The sequence below is a fragment of the Leptonychotes weddellii genome, chromosome 15, assembly GCF_054177405.1.
Source record: "Leptonychotes weddellii isolate Sample4059 chromosome 15, ASM5417740v2, whole genome shotgun sequence".
NCBI classification, from domain to species: Eukaryota; Metazoa; Chordata; class Mammalia; order Carnivora; family Phocidae; genus Leptonychotes; species Leptonychotes weddellii.
The window spans coordinates 12,039,930-12,057,934 of record NC_138383.1 but is presented as its reverse complement, the minus strand read 5'-3'; the positions used below and the strand labels follow the sequence as shown (position 1 = coordinate 12,057,934).

The 18,005-nt window shown below is 44.2% G+C and overlaps 1 protein-coding gene across 1 annotated transcript in view; it reads left to right on the top strand.

Moving 5' to 3' along the window:
• HELZ (helicase with zinc finger) overlaps positions 1–10,219 on the top strand; it is a 164,269-nt gene extending 154,050 nt beyond the window's left edge. The window contains exon 33 of the mRNA XM_081805952.1: positions 2,404–10,219. Within this exon, the coding sequence (XP_081662078.1) occupies positions 2,404–2,799 (396 nt within the window). The 3' untranslated portion in view covers positions 2,800–10,219. The remainder of the gene's footprint in view (positions 1–2,403) is intronic.
• The last annotated feature ends 7,786 nt before the right edge of the window (positions 10,220–18,005 follow it).

Below are 18,005 nucleotides of genomic sequence, written 5' to 3'. Positions count from 1 at the left end.
GAGGGAGAGGGTCAGAGGGAAAGGGAGAGAGAGAATCTCGAGCAGACTCGAGCTGAGCACAGAGCCCAATGTGGAGCTTGATCCCACAACTCTGAAATCATGACCTGAGCTGAAATCAAGGGTCAGATGCTTAACCGATTGAGCCACTCAGGCGCCCCTGAACAATTTTATGAATTTTTAAAGTTTTAAAATAGTACTGTGAAAATAACATATTAAATCAATGAAATGCGAAGACTAAAAAATGAAATATTTTCACTTTAACATCCCAATACACAAATAGATAATAAACATAGGAAAAAAAATCATAAACACCAGTAATCAAAAGACATGCAAATTAGAGCTACAACAAGGTATTTATTTATAAAATAGACTAAGGCTAAACAAGTAACACCAGTCTTGTGACTGGGTAGGGAAATGAGCAGGCATTGTTGGCGGAGTGTATATAGGCAGTATCTGTCTGCAGGAGAGTTTGGCTGTAGTTATCAAAAGCTTTAATTGTGTATATACCTCAGGACTCAGGCATTATACTTTCAGTGTTTATCGTAAGGAAGTAGTCGTGAATATTTGTCTGTAATAAATATTTGTTTATAAGAACATTTATCACAGTATTTAAGGTGAAAAATTGACTATAATCCAAATTTCTAAAAATGAGAGGTTACTTAAATAACTTATGAAGTATCGGTGGTATATGATGTCTTTAGGAAGAAGCACACCAACAAGTTAAGGCTTATCTGTGGTATATGGGAATGTGGCCTTTTTCTTTTTGTTTTTGGTTGGTTGGGTTTTTTTGTTTTGTTTATTTGACAGAGAGAGGGAACACAAGCAGGGGGAGGGGGAGAGGGAGAAGCAGGCTTCCTGCTGAGCAGGGTTCCCGATGCGGGACTCGATCCCAGGACCCTGGGATCATGACCTGAGCCCAAGGCAGAGGCTTAACGACTAAGCTGCCCAGGCGCCCCCTCTTTGGCTTTTTCTGTAATTTCCAAATTATCCTCAATGAATATGTATTATGATTATAATCCAATACAATATTAGCGAAGGGTAGTAGAATTTGCCACCCTCAAATAGGCTTTTTTGGCATAAAGATTATTTTAGGCTGATTATTTTTAAGAAACTATAGACACAGAAGCTCTAAAAACTGGGTGAGAGTTACCCTTTTGTAAGAGAGATTTACATTTACAAGGGAAATCTCTATTTTTAAGAGTATCTCCCTCTCTGTACCAGGAAGAGAAGGATGAGTCTAAATTTCTGGAAACTATCCATGGAGAAGAAAACAGTTTACCTTAAGTTAACTTAACCCTGCATAAGAACCTTACCCTTGTTCACTGTGCTTTTCCTGGTAACCTTGCATAACTGCCCTCTACCCCCAACGTCTTCTTTTGCCTTTAGCTGGAGATGTTATTTTAGTTGCTGGCTTGGGCCATTTTGGGGAGTTATTCAGGTTTCCTGGATCTCCCTCATGTATACAGAAAGTATGCATGTTTATTAAACTTTTGTTGTTTTTCTCTTGTTAATCTGTCTTACTGTGGGGGGGGGGGTGTCTCAGCCAAGAACCTACAAGAGTAGAGGGAAAATTATTTTTCCTCCCCCCACTTTAGTTAAACATTGAAAAGATTGAAAAAAAAACAGTGTTTGAAAACAAGTCATGGTTTAGTGGACAATAAAATTAGGAAGAGTGGAGTTGAATCTTAAAGGATGTTAAGAATCAGGCAAATTACATACAGGAAATGTGAAGAAAAATTTATAGACGTTTTTCCTCCACCATATTCTGTTTACTTACGTATTACAAGAAAAGCATTTTTAAGAAATGGAATCCAGTGTTACTATTACTTAGGTTAATCATAAGATCTGTTTGACCAGAAGTCTGCATATACAGCTCCTTTCTATTTAAAAAAGAACATGTATGTTCCCACTTTCAAAGTTGAGCAGTTAATATAATAAATATCACAGTGTACGCATATAAAATTAGTTTTTTGAAGCAAACCTTCGTCTTTGACCTTTAGTTTTATATGTTAGCTATTCCAGTTTACATAGTTAATTCTTTTGCAAGTGTTATTAATGAGACTGAGACATTTGATTAGATGTGTTGTGATTTCTTTTTTTTTTTTTTTAAGATTTTATTTATTTATTTGACAGAGAGAGAAATGGTGAGAGCAGGAACCCAAGCAGGGGGAGTGAGAGAGGGAGAAGCAGGCTCCGCCCTAAGCAGGGAGCCCAATGCGAGGCTCGATCCCAGGACCCTGGGATCATGACCCGAGCCGAAGGCAGATGCTCAACGACTGAGCCACCCAGGCGCCCCTAGATGTGTTGTGATTTCAACATTCTGTGGCAGAAGTGGTCTGTCCTCGTGGCTGTACTATCACTGAGTTCCCGGAGATGGGAACCAGTTGTGATACCCTGAGCTGACCGGATGGACGAATGTTGCTGGGCGTGCCCTTAAATCTGTATTACTGTTCTCTACTTTTAGTTCCACCCAAGACCGTCAAAGCCCCTGAGGATCAGCTGAAGTCTGAGAACCTCGAGGTGTCCAGTTCCTTCAACTATAATGTGCTGCAGCACCTCGGCCAGTTCCCCCCTCTCATGCCCAACAAGCAGATGGTGGAGTCGGCCAACAGCAGTAGCCAGCAGGGCTCTGGGGGCAGCAAGCCCACCATGTCCTATGCCAGCGCTTTACGGGCCCCTCCCAAGCCCAGGCCCCAGCCTGAGCAGGCCAAGAAGAGCAGCGACCCCCTGTCTCTATTCCAGGAACTTAGCCTGGGGAGCTCATCAGGCAGCAATGGCTTTTACTCCTATTTTAAATAATCACTTTTTTTTTTCCCTCAAGGGAGAATGTTTTAATTTCTGTTTGTATCAGTAGAATTAAGATAGTTGGACTTTATCTATAGATGCACAGTTCCCTTTGTTTTAATATTAAATACGTTTCACTTAATTGCTTTGCTGCTAGACTTGCAACTAATTTTTTTAAAAGTATATTCCATTATTTTGCATTTTTGACGTGAGTCTTTTGACAGCTTTTATGTAGAATAAAAAATATTTTTAAATTTGTGTATTGTTACATATGTTTGCATCAAGCTAGCAGCTAAGAGGTTAATTGTGCAACTATAAAAAAAAGAAAAAAAAACTTTGTCTAAAATGTATTTAAAAAGAAAAAAAATTGTAAGTAGCATTTACATTTATTCAATAATATTACCATATGCTGGGTTTCTGTACCAGAAATGGCCAGTTGATGTACAAATGTATGTTATTTTTGCTTAAATTCATTTAAAATTTTTTAAAATAAAGGGGCAGCATCTTCTAAATACTTTAAGTTTTATCAGCTTTTTTTTTTTGTGACAAGATGCTGCATTCTAAAACTTTTATAGTTTTAGACTATGTATGATGTGCTGTTGTAATCTCCATCCACTGTAGGATAGAGTTAAAGGCATTCTTTGCAGGTGTATTTTGTATGCCACTGTTTTTTGTAACATGAAAAAACATTGGCATATTTAGTTATTTTTTGGACAAGCTATACTTCAAGCTTGTTTTTAACGTTAATTTGATAGTGTGTGTGTGTTTTTTTTTAAACAAATCATGAAGCTGAAAAATTTTTAGGATTGTTGGTGCTTAGTAGACTTGATAACTATTTTAAAAATGCGTGAATTTAGTAAAATCCTTTTTTTCTCACTATGCATGTGTAAATGTTTGTAATCTGGCTTTCCCCTCCCCCCTCCAGTGGTATAAAGAATTGTGCCGCTTTAAGGTTTGTTTTTTTTTTTCCCCCCCTCCAGTAAAAATTTTGGTACCTTATTTGATGTTTACATTAAAATGTGACATTATATATGGCAATTCAAATATTTTGCTAACTGTTTTGTTTGAGGAACATCATTAAAAAGAAATATAATGTTTGTCCAAGATGTATCAAAATTCATCAAAATCTGGGGCAAAAAACTACCCTTGTTTTTCATGTCTTTTGATTCTTATAAAAATAACCCCACTGAACTTGTATAAAAATATAAAATTTAAATAGCTATCTTAAATATTCTACAGTCTAAAAATTGTTTTGAATGAACTTTGGTATAATCCAAAGGAAAACATTTACCCTCTTAAAACTTGTAGTCTTGTAACACATTTGAAACAATGCATGTCCTTATTGTTTTCCTGATTTGGTAGTACTACTTTTATACTTCAGAGATATCTTGAAACTACAATATAACTTTTTTTTTTTTTAATAAGATAAGGTTGGAAAACATTGCTAATGAACCAATGGATCCTGATGATCCATTCAAAAATAGTTTTTTGGAGGACTGCTTTTGAATAGGCCATCCTGTATTCACAGTACATTTTTTAAATGGGGTTGCAAAGTAGCAGGAGTAAAGAAAACTCCTTACATCTCTTCTGTGACTGGAGTTTAGTTGCTGTGGGCCGGCTACAACCCCGCCCCCCGCCCCCGTCATCCTCAGACAATTTAGGGAGAAGAGAATGCCTTTAGTTCAAGGTTAGCGAGCCTGCAGGACAAAGAAAGAGTGCCTCTGTTCTTCCGTTCTGTCTTTCTGCGCAGAGTGGGTGCCCGTCATTTGCCTGTGGCTTTCTGTTAGGGGCCGTGAATCTCCATGTGAGGCAGCAGATGGAGACCTGTCGACTGCAGACGTGTTAATGGTTAGTATAAATCACAGTTGGAAAACAGAGCCGGCAAGTTCCAGCACCACGTTTTCTCTGTATGAGGTCAGGCCGACACATTTAACTAGGTCAGATTTTGCTCAACATAACTTTAGTCACAAGAAAAGAAAATTTTTTGCCACATAGCTATATGTATTTCCGACTCTATGACGAAACTCAAGGCAGAGCCCAAATGAAAATTAGATCTCTCTGATGTGAGGATGTCTGTGAAAAATAGTCTCTTCAGCAATGATGATTCTCCTCCCCCACAACACACATGTTTAAGAGCTTTTGAGACTAAGAAGATAGAACTGGCTTGTCAGGGCTTTCAGTTAATCCCTTGTCGTGGAGTGATTGCCTGATTTTCTGTTTTCCGTACTTGAATCTTTAAAAAATCAGTTTGAAATTATTTGTATTTATATTTAAAGAGGTCAGGTGCACACCCCACCACTTTGTATAAATATACCGATGCTGGAAGCTTTGGGTAAGGAAGCTGCTAAGTCGTTGTGACAGACCTGTTCTAAGCAGTTATTTCCAAAAAAACCCTAGAAATAATAGCTACTTACCAGTCCCCTGCTCTGCTGTGTCTGAGTGTCCCTCATTTCCTTACTGTTCCTGCAGCCGGTCAAGGATTCAGATACTGTTTTCATCCACTACCTTATTTTAGATTCTGCTTCGAATGTGTGTTCCAACACACTTACTCTTCATCAGCATTACTCAGTGCCATCTTTCCAACCATAAATAATGGTTCTGAGCAAGTCTTACTGCAAGAATCACTTAAGTTTCTCTTGAAATGAGGCCTGGCTTTTGAGGACCGTTCATGCTGTCTGGGTATTACTTGGGCAGTATCAGCAAGTACCCACAAAGCAGACTTAGAAAACAACTTACGTCCCAGGTTCAACCTTAGAGTTGAGATGGAACTGTTTTTTGTTTTTTTTAAAGAAACTTTGATGTTAGCTCTTGGATAATACCAAGTATTACCAGCTTCCTTTTCTTCCAGAACAGATTTCTTTTACGTGAAGTTAATTGTTCACATGATGTCTTTCTACTTCTTTGTTCTTCGTATCACTCTGAGGTTTTTCCTTTTTCTTGCCAGAACTATTTTTTTTATTCATCTTTTTAATTTCAGTGCTACTTGAGATTTTCTTTTTTTATCTTAAAGAAATTCTTTTGGGTGATAGCATTTGTAGAGTATCTATGCTAAAGGTTTTTCTCCTGATCTAAAAATGAATTTTTGTTAAGATTTGAAGAACCTCATTCAGTGTAACATGGATATTTTCTGGTGTGTTTTTAAAAGGGGTTTTGGCTGCCATTTTGACACACACTTTACCAAATTGTTATAGCAGAGCTTTGTTTTTGATTAATCAGTAGTTAATTATTGACTGTTTAAACTAACATGACCTTAATTTTCCTTTCCTCAGACAGATAGGCTTTCTATCCAGGTCATTTTGTATATATGAAATAACAAACTGCTTTGTGTGGTTTTTTTCATGAGAGATTCTAGAATAAGTTCAGGTTCAGTGTAAACATCAATTGGTCTTTTCAGTTCAAAGAATTGCAGAATAAGTAAAATAAGCAGAATTCCCACTGAATAAGCATTACCTAATTAAACATAGCAATCTCCAAGACCTATTTGCGAAAACAGTTTCCTTGTTTATAGAGGCATTGAAATTGCTGAGAAAGCTAACTGAATTTCCTCACTTTGAGATGATTAATATATAATATTATCTTGCTCTAGTGTAGTTACCTGACATGTTTAATATTTTTCATGTATATACATCTCAAGAGCAAAACTATAAACATAGAAGAATGTATCTCTAGCTACCTTGGCTAGAGAGAGCCACCCTTGCCTAAGAACCAGGGGCCTGAAAAAACAATTTCAAGCTAAATTTTAGATTTCAGCTATTGTTAGGAAAATTAGATTTGCTGAAATAGTCATTTAAAAAGAGACACCTGTTAGCATTGTTTCATATCAAAGTTGTCTCTAAAAAGGGAATCCCAGAAAAAGTATAAAAATACAAGATTAAAACTTTAAATATATTGAAAGATACAGATTGCTGCCTTAAAATGTAATTTAGGCTACCATCCGTTGTTTGTTTTTTTTTTTTTCTTTTTTCTTCTAGCTCCACAAAGGTAATAATTTGTCCTTTATGATTTCCCAGACATTATTTCTTGCAAGCCATCCCCGGAACATACAAAAATCCTTAATTTCTACCACCACCCTATGTGTCTTCCTAAATCTTGGAAGTAAATGTGTTAATCTGATTTTGCTTTCCCCTCTTTGCCATCTGATCCACAAACTACCCAGCAATTAGAAATAATGGATAATGTTCTATGATTTCTTGTTCAAAATCTCACGTAGCGATGTCTGTCATATTATAAAGATAGCATCATGAAAGAGTAAGTGGCATGCTAGTCTTCACAGTTCTCACTATATTAGGTGTCTCGCATTTCCCTTCTACTTGAAGTTGGATATTTATTTGCTGAGATTTTACTGTAAAGCTGCTAAATTCACACTTACTACTTTCATACATCTGTTTAATTAGCAATTGCAAGACCACTGTTAAAAGGAGTGACTCTTAACTAACGTTTAACATTCTTATAAGACATTCAGAAAATGTATTGTTACTACTTTAAACTAGAATATCAAACATTAAAAATAAGACATTTTTAATGTAACATTTGAAATTTTTGAAATGATGGAAAATATCTACTTTGGAATAAACTTTAAGGAAACAGTCAAAGGAGTTTCTAAATTTTTTTGAAGATAGAAGAATCTAGACTTAGTAATGTGAGCTGCAGTTAAATCCTAAACCCAGTTAATACGGTTGTCTAAAGCTTCTAAAACTGGAGCGTGAAGGAAACCCAGAGACATTCATACACGTATAGTTTCAGTAATCAGCATTAGGCCAGATTTTATTTGCAATTTGTTCAACAGAGATTTTATTTTGATACAAATATTAAGCATAAAGCATAGCAAGTTTTATATAATTCTATGAGTTCATTAAACAATATTATGGGACTTTCATTATGTTCTTGGGGTGTCTTTTTAGCTATTTCTACACCTCATATAGGAGGCCTCTTCTGTATTTTATTTTGCATCCTAGCATGTGACTGCCTGCCTTAGAACTATGTCTAGGAGGGGAAATCAATACTACTTTTAAAAACACTTGGTTTTTTCAAATGAATTTTTTCATTAATAACTTCTTTTGCTGTTTGAGAAGTAAAGGGGAAGGGAGGGGTAGCGAATTACATAGTTTCAACACAGAAGTCACCCAGTAGTATCTGTTCAAAGATCTGCCCTATTTTAAGATTTTAGAAGTTCGAGCAGGGTAGGCAAACTTTAGCCAGCATCGGAATTACCTGGTGGTCTTGTTGAAACACGGATCGCTGGACCCCGCCCTAGAGTTTCTGATCCCAGGCTGAAGCTTGATCATTTGCATTTGCAGCAAGCTCTCAGGTGATGCTGCTATGGCTCAGGAACCACACTTTGAGAACTGCTGGTCTAGAGGAAGTCCGAAGGTCTTTCCAACCATGCATTTCTTTACTCAGTGTAAACAACTTACCCCGTGAGAAATTTTAATAGTTACGATGCCATGAGTGGAACATTCATGGACAAAGATCTCTGGAGTGACGAGAGCCTCCGGATTGGCTGCCGCCATCCCCCATTAAGGTCTGTGGTACTCTCCCACGTTAGGGTGCAGGAGCTCACTCATTTCTAGGGCGAGATTGGTTTTGTGTATGCTACAACCTGGGCTTTGTTCTGGAAGCTGTGCATTTGGTGTGCTTAGAGTTGGTCTCGGTCCTTACACGTGGAGATGAGAATTGTGAGAGGGAGCCATCGGAACGTCACGAGAATGCACTTTGCATTTATCGCGGCACTAAGTACAGGAGGCCTGGTCCTAAGATGGCAGTGACATGGAGCATTGAAAACAATAGGTAATCCTCAAATAATGTGTTCGTAGTTTTTGCGGCTTTTTGCAGGGTGGGGTGGGGGGAGGTGGGCGGTGGGGATGAAGGCAAAGGATTTGCTTTTCAGATGATGTGTTTCTCAGGTTAACAGAGTTACGTTGGATTCTCTGCCATGCCAGCAAGTGTTAGGGGAGCCTGAAGTGTTGTATATGGCAGAAAATTGATAATTGTCTCTGATTCCTTTCCTACTTAAATCTATATATGTTTGCAGAAACAGTCTAGAGGAATCCACCACCTAGACAGCATGAGTTACTCATAAACCATAGGTGCACATGTATGAGCAAGGTATTTTTGAGAAAGAAACTGAGAAAGTCTTTCGATGTTTTAAAATTTATATATTACTGTCGTTGTTGGTAATGTCCCCCCCCCCAGACTGCAGCTTGAGGGGTATTGCACTCTGCCTCTGGTTTTTAGTTTGGCTTTGAATTTACTGAGATATTAGAAGGAGAAAAAAATATTTTGAAGGCAATAGATTCTAGAATACTTAGGTGTAGAAGTACCCATGATAAGCATCAGAGAATGCACAGCTTTGGAATTCTTCAGACACAGCACTTCCTCCTTGAAAGGCTTGATTACCCTTCCGCGGGGATTGTTTCCATGTTCGGCACAGGTTCCTTTGTCCATTTCCAGCCCACAGGGAGCTTTGGTTGACTTACATTTGGCTTTGCATGATGCCTCGTATACAAAGACCTCTCTCTGTCTTTCAGTAGCTCACAGGTTGAAGTCCCAACGTGTGGGTTCCACCTGAGAATGTTTCTCAGTCCTCCCCTCCCATCCAGAGGAAGGGTCTTGGATTTCTAGAGATCCAGACCATGCCTGCTTCCTGTCAATCCATGTATACACTGTACTGTATCCGCTTTTTCTGTGCCCGTTGTCTGACCTGATTCTTTGGAACCCATGAAGGTACTGGTTATATGTAGTAGTTGTATCCTAGGTAAATACGGTGATGAAAATACCTCTCCTCTCAATTATAAAGGTAATGGGTTTTGCGTTTTGGAATGGGTCCTGTTATTAGTGACAGGTTTTTTTGTGTGTGTGTATGTGTGTGTGTGTGTTTTTTTAAGGCTTCAAAAATACAGTTCTTACCTAAACTTGTTCAGCTAACTTCATACTATCAGTTACTTAGCAAATCCGTACGGGGTCTTACTTTGGCAAGTCTTCCAAAGGGAGGCTTTATAAAACTGAGATGATCTGTCTCCACCTCTTCAGGCCCAGTTGTGCAGCCATCTAATAATCTTAATTTCTAGCAAAATTATAATGATTATTTTTTTTCTTCACAGTGAACGATACCTCATCTGAGAGGTTCTAATACCTAAAGAGTTTATCCTTCAAAGTAAAAATGACTTTGTACCATAAAATAACCCCAAAGCCACTCTCTAGGGTCTTTATTTTCTTCCTTTTTTTTTTTTTTTTAAACCAGGTTTTGGAATTACTTTAGCCGCTTTGGTTCCTTTGAACAACTTTTCCATTTTTGGGGGGGGTGCGGGGTCTACACTTCTTACATTGTGATCATTGTCTCAGTGAAGTTCTTTTGTCTTAAAAGATTCATGGTAACACAAAATGTATTTTACTGCTACAACTAAAATGTATTTATAATAAAATGCCTTTTTAATAATTTGGAGATTGGTTTATTACGCGTGAACCACAATTCTCTGCTTCCTTTTACTTTTATGATCCAAGATCTGACAGAAGTTAGGCACTGCACCTTTACTTTATTCATGATACTAGCTGTGAAACTAAGTGTTCATTTGTAAAATTCTAACTAGTTTTCTGGAAATTTGTGACTTGACTTAAATCTCTGAACCTCAGCGGTAGCAAAGGCCGGCCTTTCTTTATGGGGGCTTAAGGTGTGACCTGCAAGTGGGCAGCGAGAAAATGCACCCTGTTCTCAGAAGTTGCCATTCAGCGCAGATCTGAGGAATTGGGAAAAGTCACCAAAGTCGCTTGTTAATGCTGGGTTTGTGCAGCCAGGAATTAATTTCAGAGCTCATAAACCTAGTTTATGTCAATATACTATATGGGGTGTATGAATAATACACGACACAGTGGTGTGACACCCCCCGAACCCCAAAATGCTGGCTGTGCAGAAAATCACCCTGAGTCAGGGTCTTCTTTTTGCTGGGGGGATAATTCTTTGCATCTGCCATGATGTGATTTTGAGAAGCATTAGCAGGTCACAGAATGCTTTGTGTGCCCTGGTTATTTTATTTTTAATATCCTGTTAGCATGGCACCATAAATCTAACTTGAATACACGGTCTTTTTTTTTTTTTAATGCACTGTCTTAGAAGTTTGTAAACGTCAGTGGTAAGGACCCTCAGCCTCTCCTAAGGACATTTTATAATCCTTACTCATTGCAGCGAATCAGTTTTTAAGCTAGGTGTCTTGCTTTCTTTGAGTTGAACTGATACGATATGACACAAATCATCTCGGGAATTTTGGAAAGAGGAACACTTCTTTACGTATAAATCAAATGGATTTGGAGGGCTCCCTGAGCTTCCGTCTGCTCTAGATGGAGTAAGCCGGTCCCCATCTTTAGTGGGAAAATGCAAATAAGACTCTCAGGTTTTATTTATTTATTTATTTTTATTTTTTTAAAGATTTTATTTATTTTTTTGACAGAGAGACACAGCAAGAGAGGGGACACAAACAGGGGGAGCGGGAGAGGGAGAAGCAGGCTTCCCGTGGAGCAGGGAGCCTGATGTCGGGCTCGAACCCAGGACCCTGGGATCATGACCTGAGCCGAAGGCAGACGCTTAACGACTGAGCCACCCAGGTGCCCCAAGACTCTCAGGTTTTAATCCCTGTGTCACTTCGGTGCTCTTCGGAGCATTTTTCTGAGAATGGTATCAGTGTGAAAGTTAGTGGGAAAATGCAATTTCATCAAAACTGCAAGGTGGGAGCATTGCGTATGGAGCGTAGGTCAAGCACAAAGATGGAGAGAAAGTTGGCTTAGTGGAGGCTCAGTGCTGGAAGGGAGACTTGTTTGCACCTAACTTGGTTGAACTGCAGTATCCAAATGCCCGCGTGGGTGGTTTTAAGCAGCTGAAGTTCCCTCAGTCTGAAATGGACTTTGCTGCTCACCTCACATAGTGTTGTCCAAACGAACCACCCCCCTGGTGGATGGAAGTCCTTTTCTTCAGGTTTGAAGAACCCCATTGCCCCAGTTCCTCCTGCCAGTCGAAGCCGGAGTTACTTTGCTGAAACAGATCTGTTCGTGCCGCTCTCTTTCTGGTGGTTTCCCATCACAACCTGAATTTCTTCACTGGACTTTGGAGGCACCCCCCTCCCCACACCGTCCTCCAAGTTTTGTTCCCAAGCACCGTATACAGCAGACTAAATCAGACCACTTGCCGCCCCCACGGCCCGCCAATGAGCCCCTGACTTCTTGCCTCTTTACTTTGGAGCATGCCTTCAGCACTCCTGCCCCCAACCCCAGGTCTCCTCTGGGAAGCTCTGCTTGTTGTTCAAGACTGTGTAAACTCCAGCAGTTGGATTTAGCCCCTTTTTCTCTCTACATGCAGCTGAGCCTTCTACCTCTGCTATCACAGGGTGTGTTTTACAGGTAGGGGGTTATGAGTTTGTGGGTGGCAGAGATCGTGTCCTGTGACCTCTCAACCTACGGGCCTTATGCCTTTTACATAGCAGGCCCTCGAATGCTCGCGGAACTGGCCAGCTCACAGGCTTGGATTAGAGAAGAACTTCAAGACACTCTCCCCTCCCCGCTGACGTCCTTTGCCAGTTCAGCGCGGCCAGGTGACAGCTGGGCCCGGAGTGATGGCCTGGGGTGCAGGAGGAGTGAGCTGTCCCCACCCACTCCACACAGCTCCCCGAGCAGTGACAAAGCATTAGCATTCGCCGGTATTTTGTGTCTTACCAGGTATGACTGTTGGAACCCTTAGTTTGACAGCTTCCCCATGGTTCTGTCCATTCGGACGGATGCTGCCTGCTTCAGCTTGTCCCAGTCTCTAGGCATATACTTACCATGCAGAGTTTGGGGAAAGTGATGAAATGCCCTTTTGTCTGAAGCCAGCTCTGGTGGACTGTAAATCCACCGAGGGAGGTAGTTAAATTGAACAGAAGCTGCAGCTTGCAAAATCCGTGGTATTATCCCACTCTTAGCTCATTAAAACTGGTGCCCTGCAAATTGATTTGAGCCACTGTTTCGGGAAACTCTGCTGCTAATCCCCGAGAAGAACGTGGCTCTGCTGAGGTGCTCAGAGGAGCCGGCAGAGGACTCTGGAAGGTGGGCATGGCTGGCGGGCTCTGGGCTCCCCTGCAAAGGAAACCGGAGGAGGAGGAGGAGGAGCTGTGATGCCGTTTGCTCGCTAATCGAACAGAAATGTGAATCTGAGGCATCTGATGACGAGCCCTCTGGATATGAGCAGAGTGCCTGGCAGTTTGGAGACCTTGCAAGGGGAACTTGGAAATGTTCTAATTAGTCTTTCGGGTTTTGTCCCCTTTATGTGCAAAAGACACAAGAGCCTCGAGGGAAGGGGCTGAAGTCAGGGAGTGGGTGGCTTTGGGCCTGCTCTTGCAACCCACCTGCTGGTCAGGGCTTTCATCCGTTTGGAATCTAGACGTGTCCGTGTTTTTACAAAGCTGAACAGGAGTGGGTGCTCTCGGCGGAGGCTCTTCTAAGGGCAAGTTTTGAGGATTCAATCCTTTTAGCTTCCTGACCAGGCTGAGAGCCGGTTATGTAACCGGACACAAAAGTAACGAACCGTTGGAAGGTGGGTAAGCCCACAGGCTCTCGCTGATGAATCAAACCTCCTCCCCAGGGTGACCCTGGAGGCCTCCGAGGACCCACATCATTCCCACTGGGCCGCTTCTGCTAACAGGGCGGATGGAAGAGGAGACTATTTTGGAAAAAAAAAAAATGTGTGATCCAGGGTAATTAGTTTTGAGCCTTTCAGCAAAGCGCTTCTGGAAGCGTGTGTGTTCTCCCAGGCCGTCCGCTGGTGGGCTCTCGCCCCGCAGCCCTGCAGCCCCGGCCCGGCCGCCTGGGTCTCCTTAGTCCCCCTCAGGCCGAGCGCGGGGACAGGCCGCTCTGGCTGCCAACGCCCAAGGCCAGGGAGCCCCAGGTCTTTCAAGTCCCTCTCTTACCTCCGGAGGCCTTCTTACTGCACCCCCTGATTCCTCCCTGCCCATCTTCCTCGGCCGCCTGCGGCCCCTGCCCATTAGCCAGCGGGGCGCTGTGCGGACGGCCTGGAGGAAGGACTGCTGTGGGGAAGGTCCTCGCTGCTGGGCTCATCCCGAAGAAAATATGGCCCTGCCCTTCCGAGAGTTTCTAACCCGGCAAGGCCTGCAGACACGCCGGTTTGCTCAGAATGGGGTAAGTAGTGGGACCGTGAGCGGGCACAGCGTCAAGGGCACAGAAGGAGGGAAGCATGAATTTTGCATGAGGGGTTGGAGAGCACGTCACCTCGTGCTGTCCTGCGGAGTAAGTAGGCCCTCAGCAGGTTCAGGAAAGGGGCAGGCCCCGTGCCCTCTGTGCTGCCAAGACCCGCCCAGACCCCGTGGTGCTTGAGTTTTAACTCCTCCACCATGGAACCGTCAGCCCTCGTTAGGTCCTGCTTTAACACCGGGCCCCGCGCGCAGTGTGGGTACTTGGTGGTGTAGACGGAATAATGGTTCCCCCAAAGACGTCCACCTCCGAATCCTCACAACCTGTGACCCCGTGCCCACCTCCTAATCCCTGGGACCTGTGACTTTTTGTGGAAAAAAGAGACCTTGCCAATGTGATTTAAGTTAAGGATCTTGAGATAGGGAGATCACCTTGGATTATCTGGACGGGCCCAGGGCAACCCCAAAGGTCCTAAGAAGAGGCAGGCGGCGGGGGGCCAAAGTCGGAGAAGCAGATGTGGTGGCAGAAGCAGGGGTCGGAATGACGCGCCAACCAGGGAAGGTGGGCGGCCTCTAGGGGCTGGACGTTCCCGCCCGGAGCCGCCGGAAGGAGCCATCCCTGCCCGCACCTTGATTCTAGCCTTGCAAGAAGCCTTTCACACTTCTGCCCCCCAGATCTGTAAGAGAATAAATTTGTGTTATTTTTAGCCACTGAGTTCGTGTGATTTGTTACGGCATCAAAAGGAAATAAATACACTCAGCCCATAATTCGTTTAAGTGAAGGACACCCCCTGTGTGAAAGACGGGGACGGCCTTGGTGGGTCTGGAAAACTCCCTCTTGGTGGCCGGTGGGACACCGGGTGGCAGCGGCAAGGGAGCAAGACGAGGGTGCGGGTTTGGGAGCGGTCTCGGGAGGAGCATGTGTGACACGTGGCTTGGTGAGCAAGCCGGGAGTCCGGCAAAGAAACACAGCAGTGCGCGGCCTGGCCGAATGGGTAGGGACGGCACCATCAAACGGGAGCAACAAAGAACGAAGGGTAGGTTCGGGTAAGAGGTGGGAGGTTGGGTTTGGACGTATGCGTCTGGGGCGCTCTGGAGCACCTGGGGTGCAGGTGGGGAGGTGGGGTGCAGGCTGGGATGGGCTCCCAGGGAGCGGAGGGCCTGGGAAAGAGTGACATTTCTCAGCAACTGCGATGTGGGACGAGGAGGCCGAAGATGGGAGACTTGGAGACCCCCAGGCGTAAGGGGCAGGTGTGAAAAGCAGGAGCCCTGTAAAGAGAAAGAGGATAAAGAGGAAATCCGGGGAATTTTTGGAAGGAACAGAGGCCCGAAGTACAAAATGCTACTGAAAGTTCTACTAGAATGTGGTTGGCAATGGTGAGGCCGTCGGTGGTCCCCAGGGGAGGGGTTCTGGTGGCAGAGGGGGTGGAAGACAGACTGTATGGCTGTGGAAAGGGGTGCAAAGTCAGTCCGTGGTGGTGAAGAATTATTCCGGGACACATGTGAGCTGATAGGACGTGGAAGGTCGGGTGGTGATCCCGGAAGGAGGGACGCTTACTGTCCTATCGCTTTCTGGCTGTCTCCTTCCCCGCAGACCTCTCTCATCTGCTCCTCTGTTTGCCTTCATCGTACTATTCCTTCCTCAAGATCCTTCCCTTGGCCATTCGTAAGATAAGCAATGTGAACTTAATTTTAATTTTTTTAAAGTAAACTCTACACCCAAGCATGGGGCTCGAACTCATGACCCTGAGATTAAGAGTCACGTGCTCTACTGACTGAGCCAGCCAGGTGCCCCTAACGTGAACTTTATTTTAAGGAGAGCTTGCTTTTTTCCTTGAACTTGTACCAGTTATGAATGCAGGATTTGCTTCACTGAGTGTAGCTAGAAGGAATCTTAAAGATCATCTAATGGGAAGGTTCCCAAACATTTTATTTATTTATTTAATTTTTAAGAAAAGATTTTATCTATCTATTTGAGAGAGAGCACAGGCGAGGGGAGGGGCAGAGGGAGAGGGAGAAGCAGACTCTTCACTGAGCAGGGAGCCTGACGTGGGGCTCAATCCCAGGACCCTGGGATCATGACCCCAGCTGAAGGCAGATGCCCAACTGACTGAGCCACCCAGGCTCCCCTCAAATATATTTCACAGTGATTTTAAAAATGTGTAAATCATGTTTCCTGAGGCATGGGACCATTTAGTGTGTCTCCATGTCTAAGGGGACCCAGAGGACAGTAGAACTGGGGGGACCAAGTGATGAGCTAGGCTCTCATGCATGTTGGTCCATCAGTTTGCCGGTGACGAAACTGAGAAAGTTCACAGCTGACCTAGTCTAGAACTCTCCATCACGCCCCGGGCCTGGCACATGGTGGGGCCTCAAGGATGAGGGTAACTGAGGGTGTACCTTTGCATGGGAAACCGTATCAGGGCCCTCATCGATTCAAATGGAATACTCCATGGACAGACAACCCCATGTGTTCTTTACCCAACTCACAAACCTGCATTGCTTCCCTCAGAGCAATTTATTGTCCCTCCTTCTGCCTTCTTGAAGGCGCCTCCTGGGGGCACGGGGTCCCCCACGCACCACTGGAGAGGCCAGTTGGCCTCTGTGCTCCGGGGGCTTTCAGCCCATGTGCGAAGCAGGCCTTGAATGGGGAAATGGAAGAGTGAAGTGTGTCAACAGACCCTTTGCCATGGAGGCCACGGGGAGGCCCCTTGGATGCAGGGATGGATCCGGGTCTTCCTGGTCTTGAGGGAGCCTCTATCTCTCCGAGGAAGGTGAGGAGGAGGAGAAGCTTCTTTCAGCCAGACTTCCGTGCCTTCCCGCAGCGGTAAATATCACTTCTGTGAACCCCACACAACAGTGGCACTGGGGAGTTCCTGGAGCCCGTTTCTCGGCCAAGAGTCCGCTGCCCGGATCTGGGGAGCCGGCATGTGAGCCTCTCGGCTTCTGTCATTGCCATCGCCTCATGTGACAACTGCCGGCTGTCCCCCCCCCCCCCCATCTCACCCTCGGCCTCCTTTGTCATGGTGTCCCGTGGCTGCTCACTGAGGCGGGGCCGGCCTCAGGGGCTGCGTCTCGCTTCCCCCTTGAGAGGATCACACGTCACCACCTCCCTGCCTCCTGGACCTTTCTAGGTAGGCCGCATCCTTGTGTTCATTAGCCTCATTAGGGCTTGGTGGCCCCCAGGCCCTGGGAAATGCCGCGTGTGTCTGCTGCGACCAAATCATCCTGGCGGAGTGGGCTGGGGAGGGCATCCGCAGTGTAAAGCAGTGACTTGGGAATTGGTATCTGAGCTCCCTAAATTCAGAGCCCAGGACGCTCTGGTAGTGGTTGCAAATCTCCCCTCCTCCATCTTCGTGGGGTTACCAGGACCACTTTGTGGGCGAAGAGAGAGGCGAGCCTAAACCCAAATCGACAATTTCCAAGAGGTCAGGTCTTTCATGTTCCAGCCGAAGGAAGAAAGCATCGCCCCTGGTAATGGCAATGAGCTCAGTTAACTTTCTTTACCATGCAGGAACCATGCCTCGTGTGGGGATGAATTTATGGCCTTGGTGGCTGCAAACAAGTGACACCATGAAATGTGGGCGAGAGGGGGCCGTGGGCAGCTCCCTCCCAACCTGCACAGCAGCAGGTAATAGCTATGTTCCACATCACCGGGTCCTTAGTCCCTGTCTCTCCTTCAGGTCTTTTCTGAAAGTGGGCAGGGTATAAATTAGAAATGAACTTGTAAATAAAATATTTGATCCAAATAGGACAGGCCACACTGGCAGGGAAAATATTGCTGTAGGATGTAATGAAAATCCATCTTTATTGGGGCAGCCAGGAAAAATCGAGATACACGCAGATCCTTGAAAGTTTCAGTCTCAAGGAGGGATTAGTAAGAACCCAACCGCTTGGTCAGGACCTTGTATGTGTTAGCCAAAGAGAGGGTGAGATGTCTCTTTGCAGCCCGCCCCCCTCCCCGCCCCAGTTACTGGACAGAGGTCGGGTGAGGACTGACTGGTAAAGGGCCCTGGTTAGACACTGGGAAAGCAGCAGACTTGCTTCCGTTTTCTC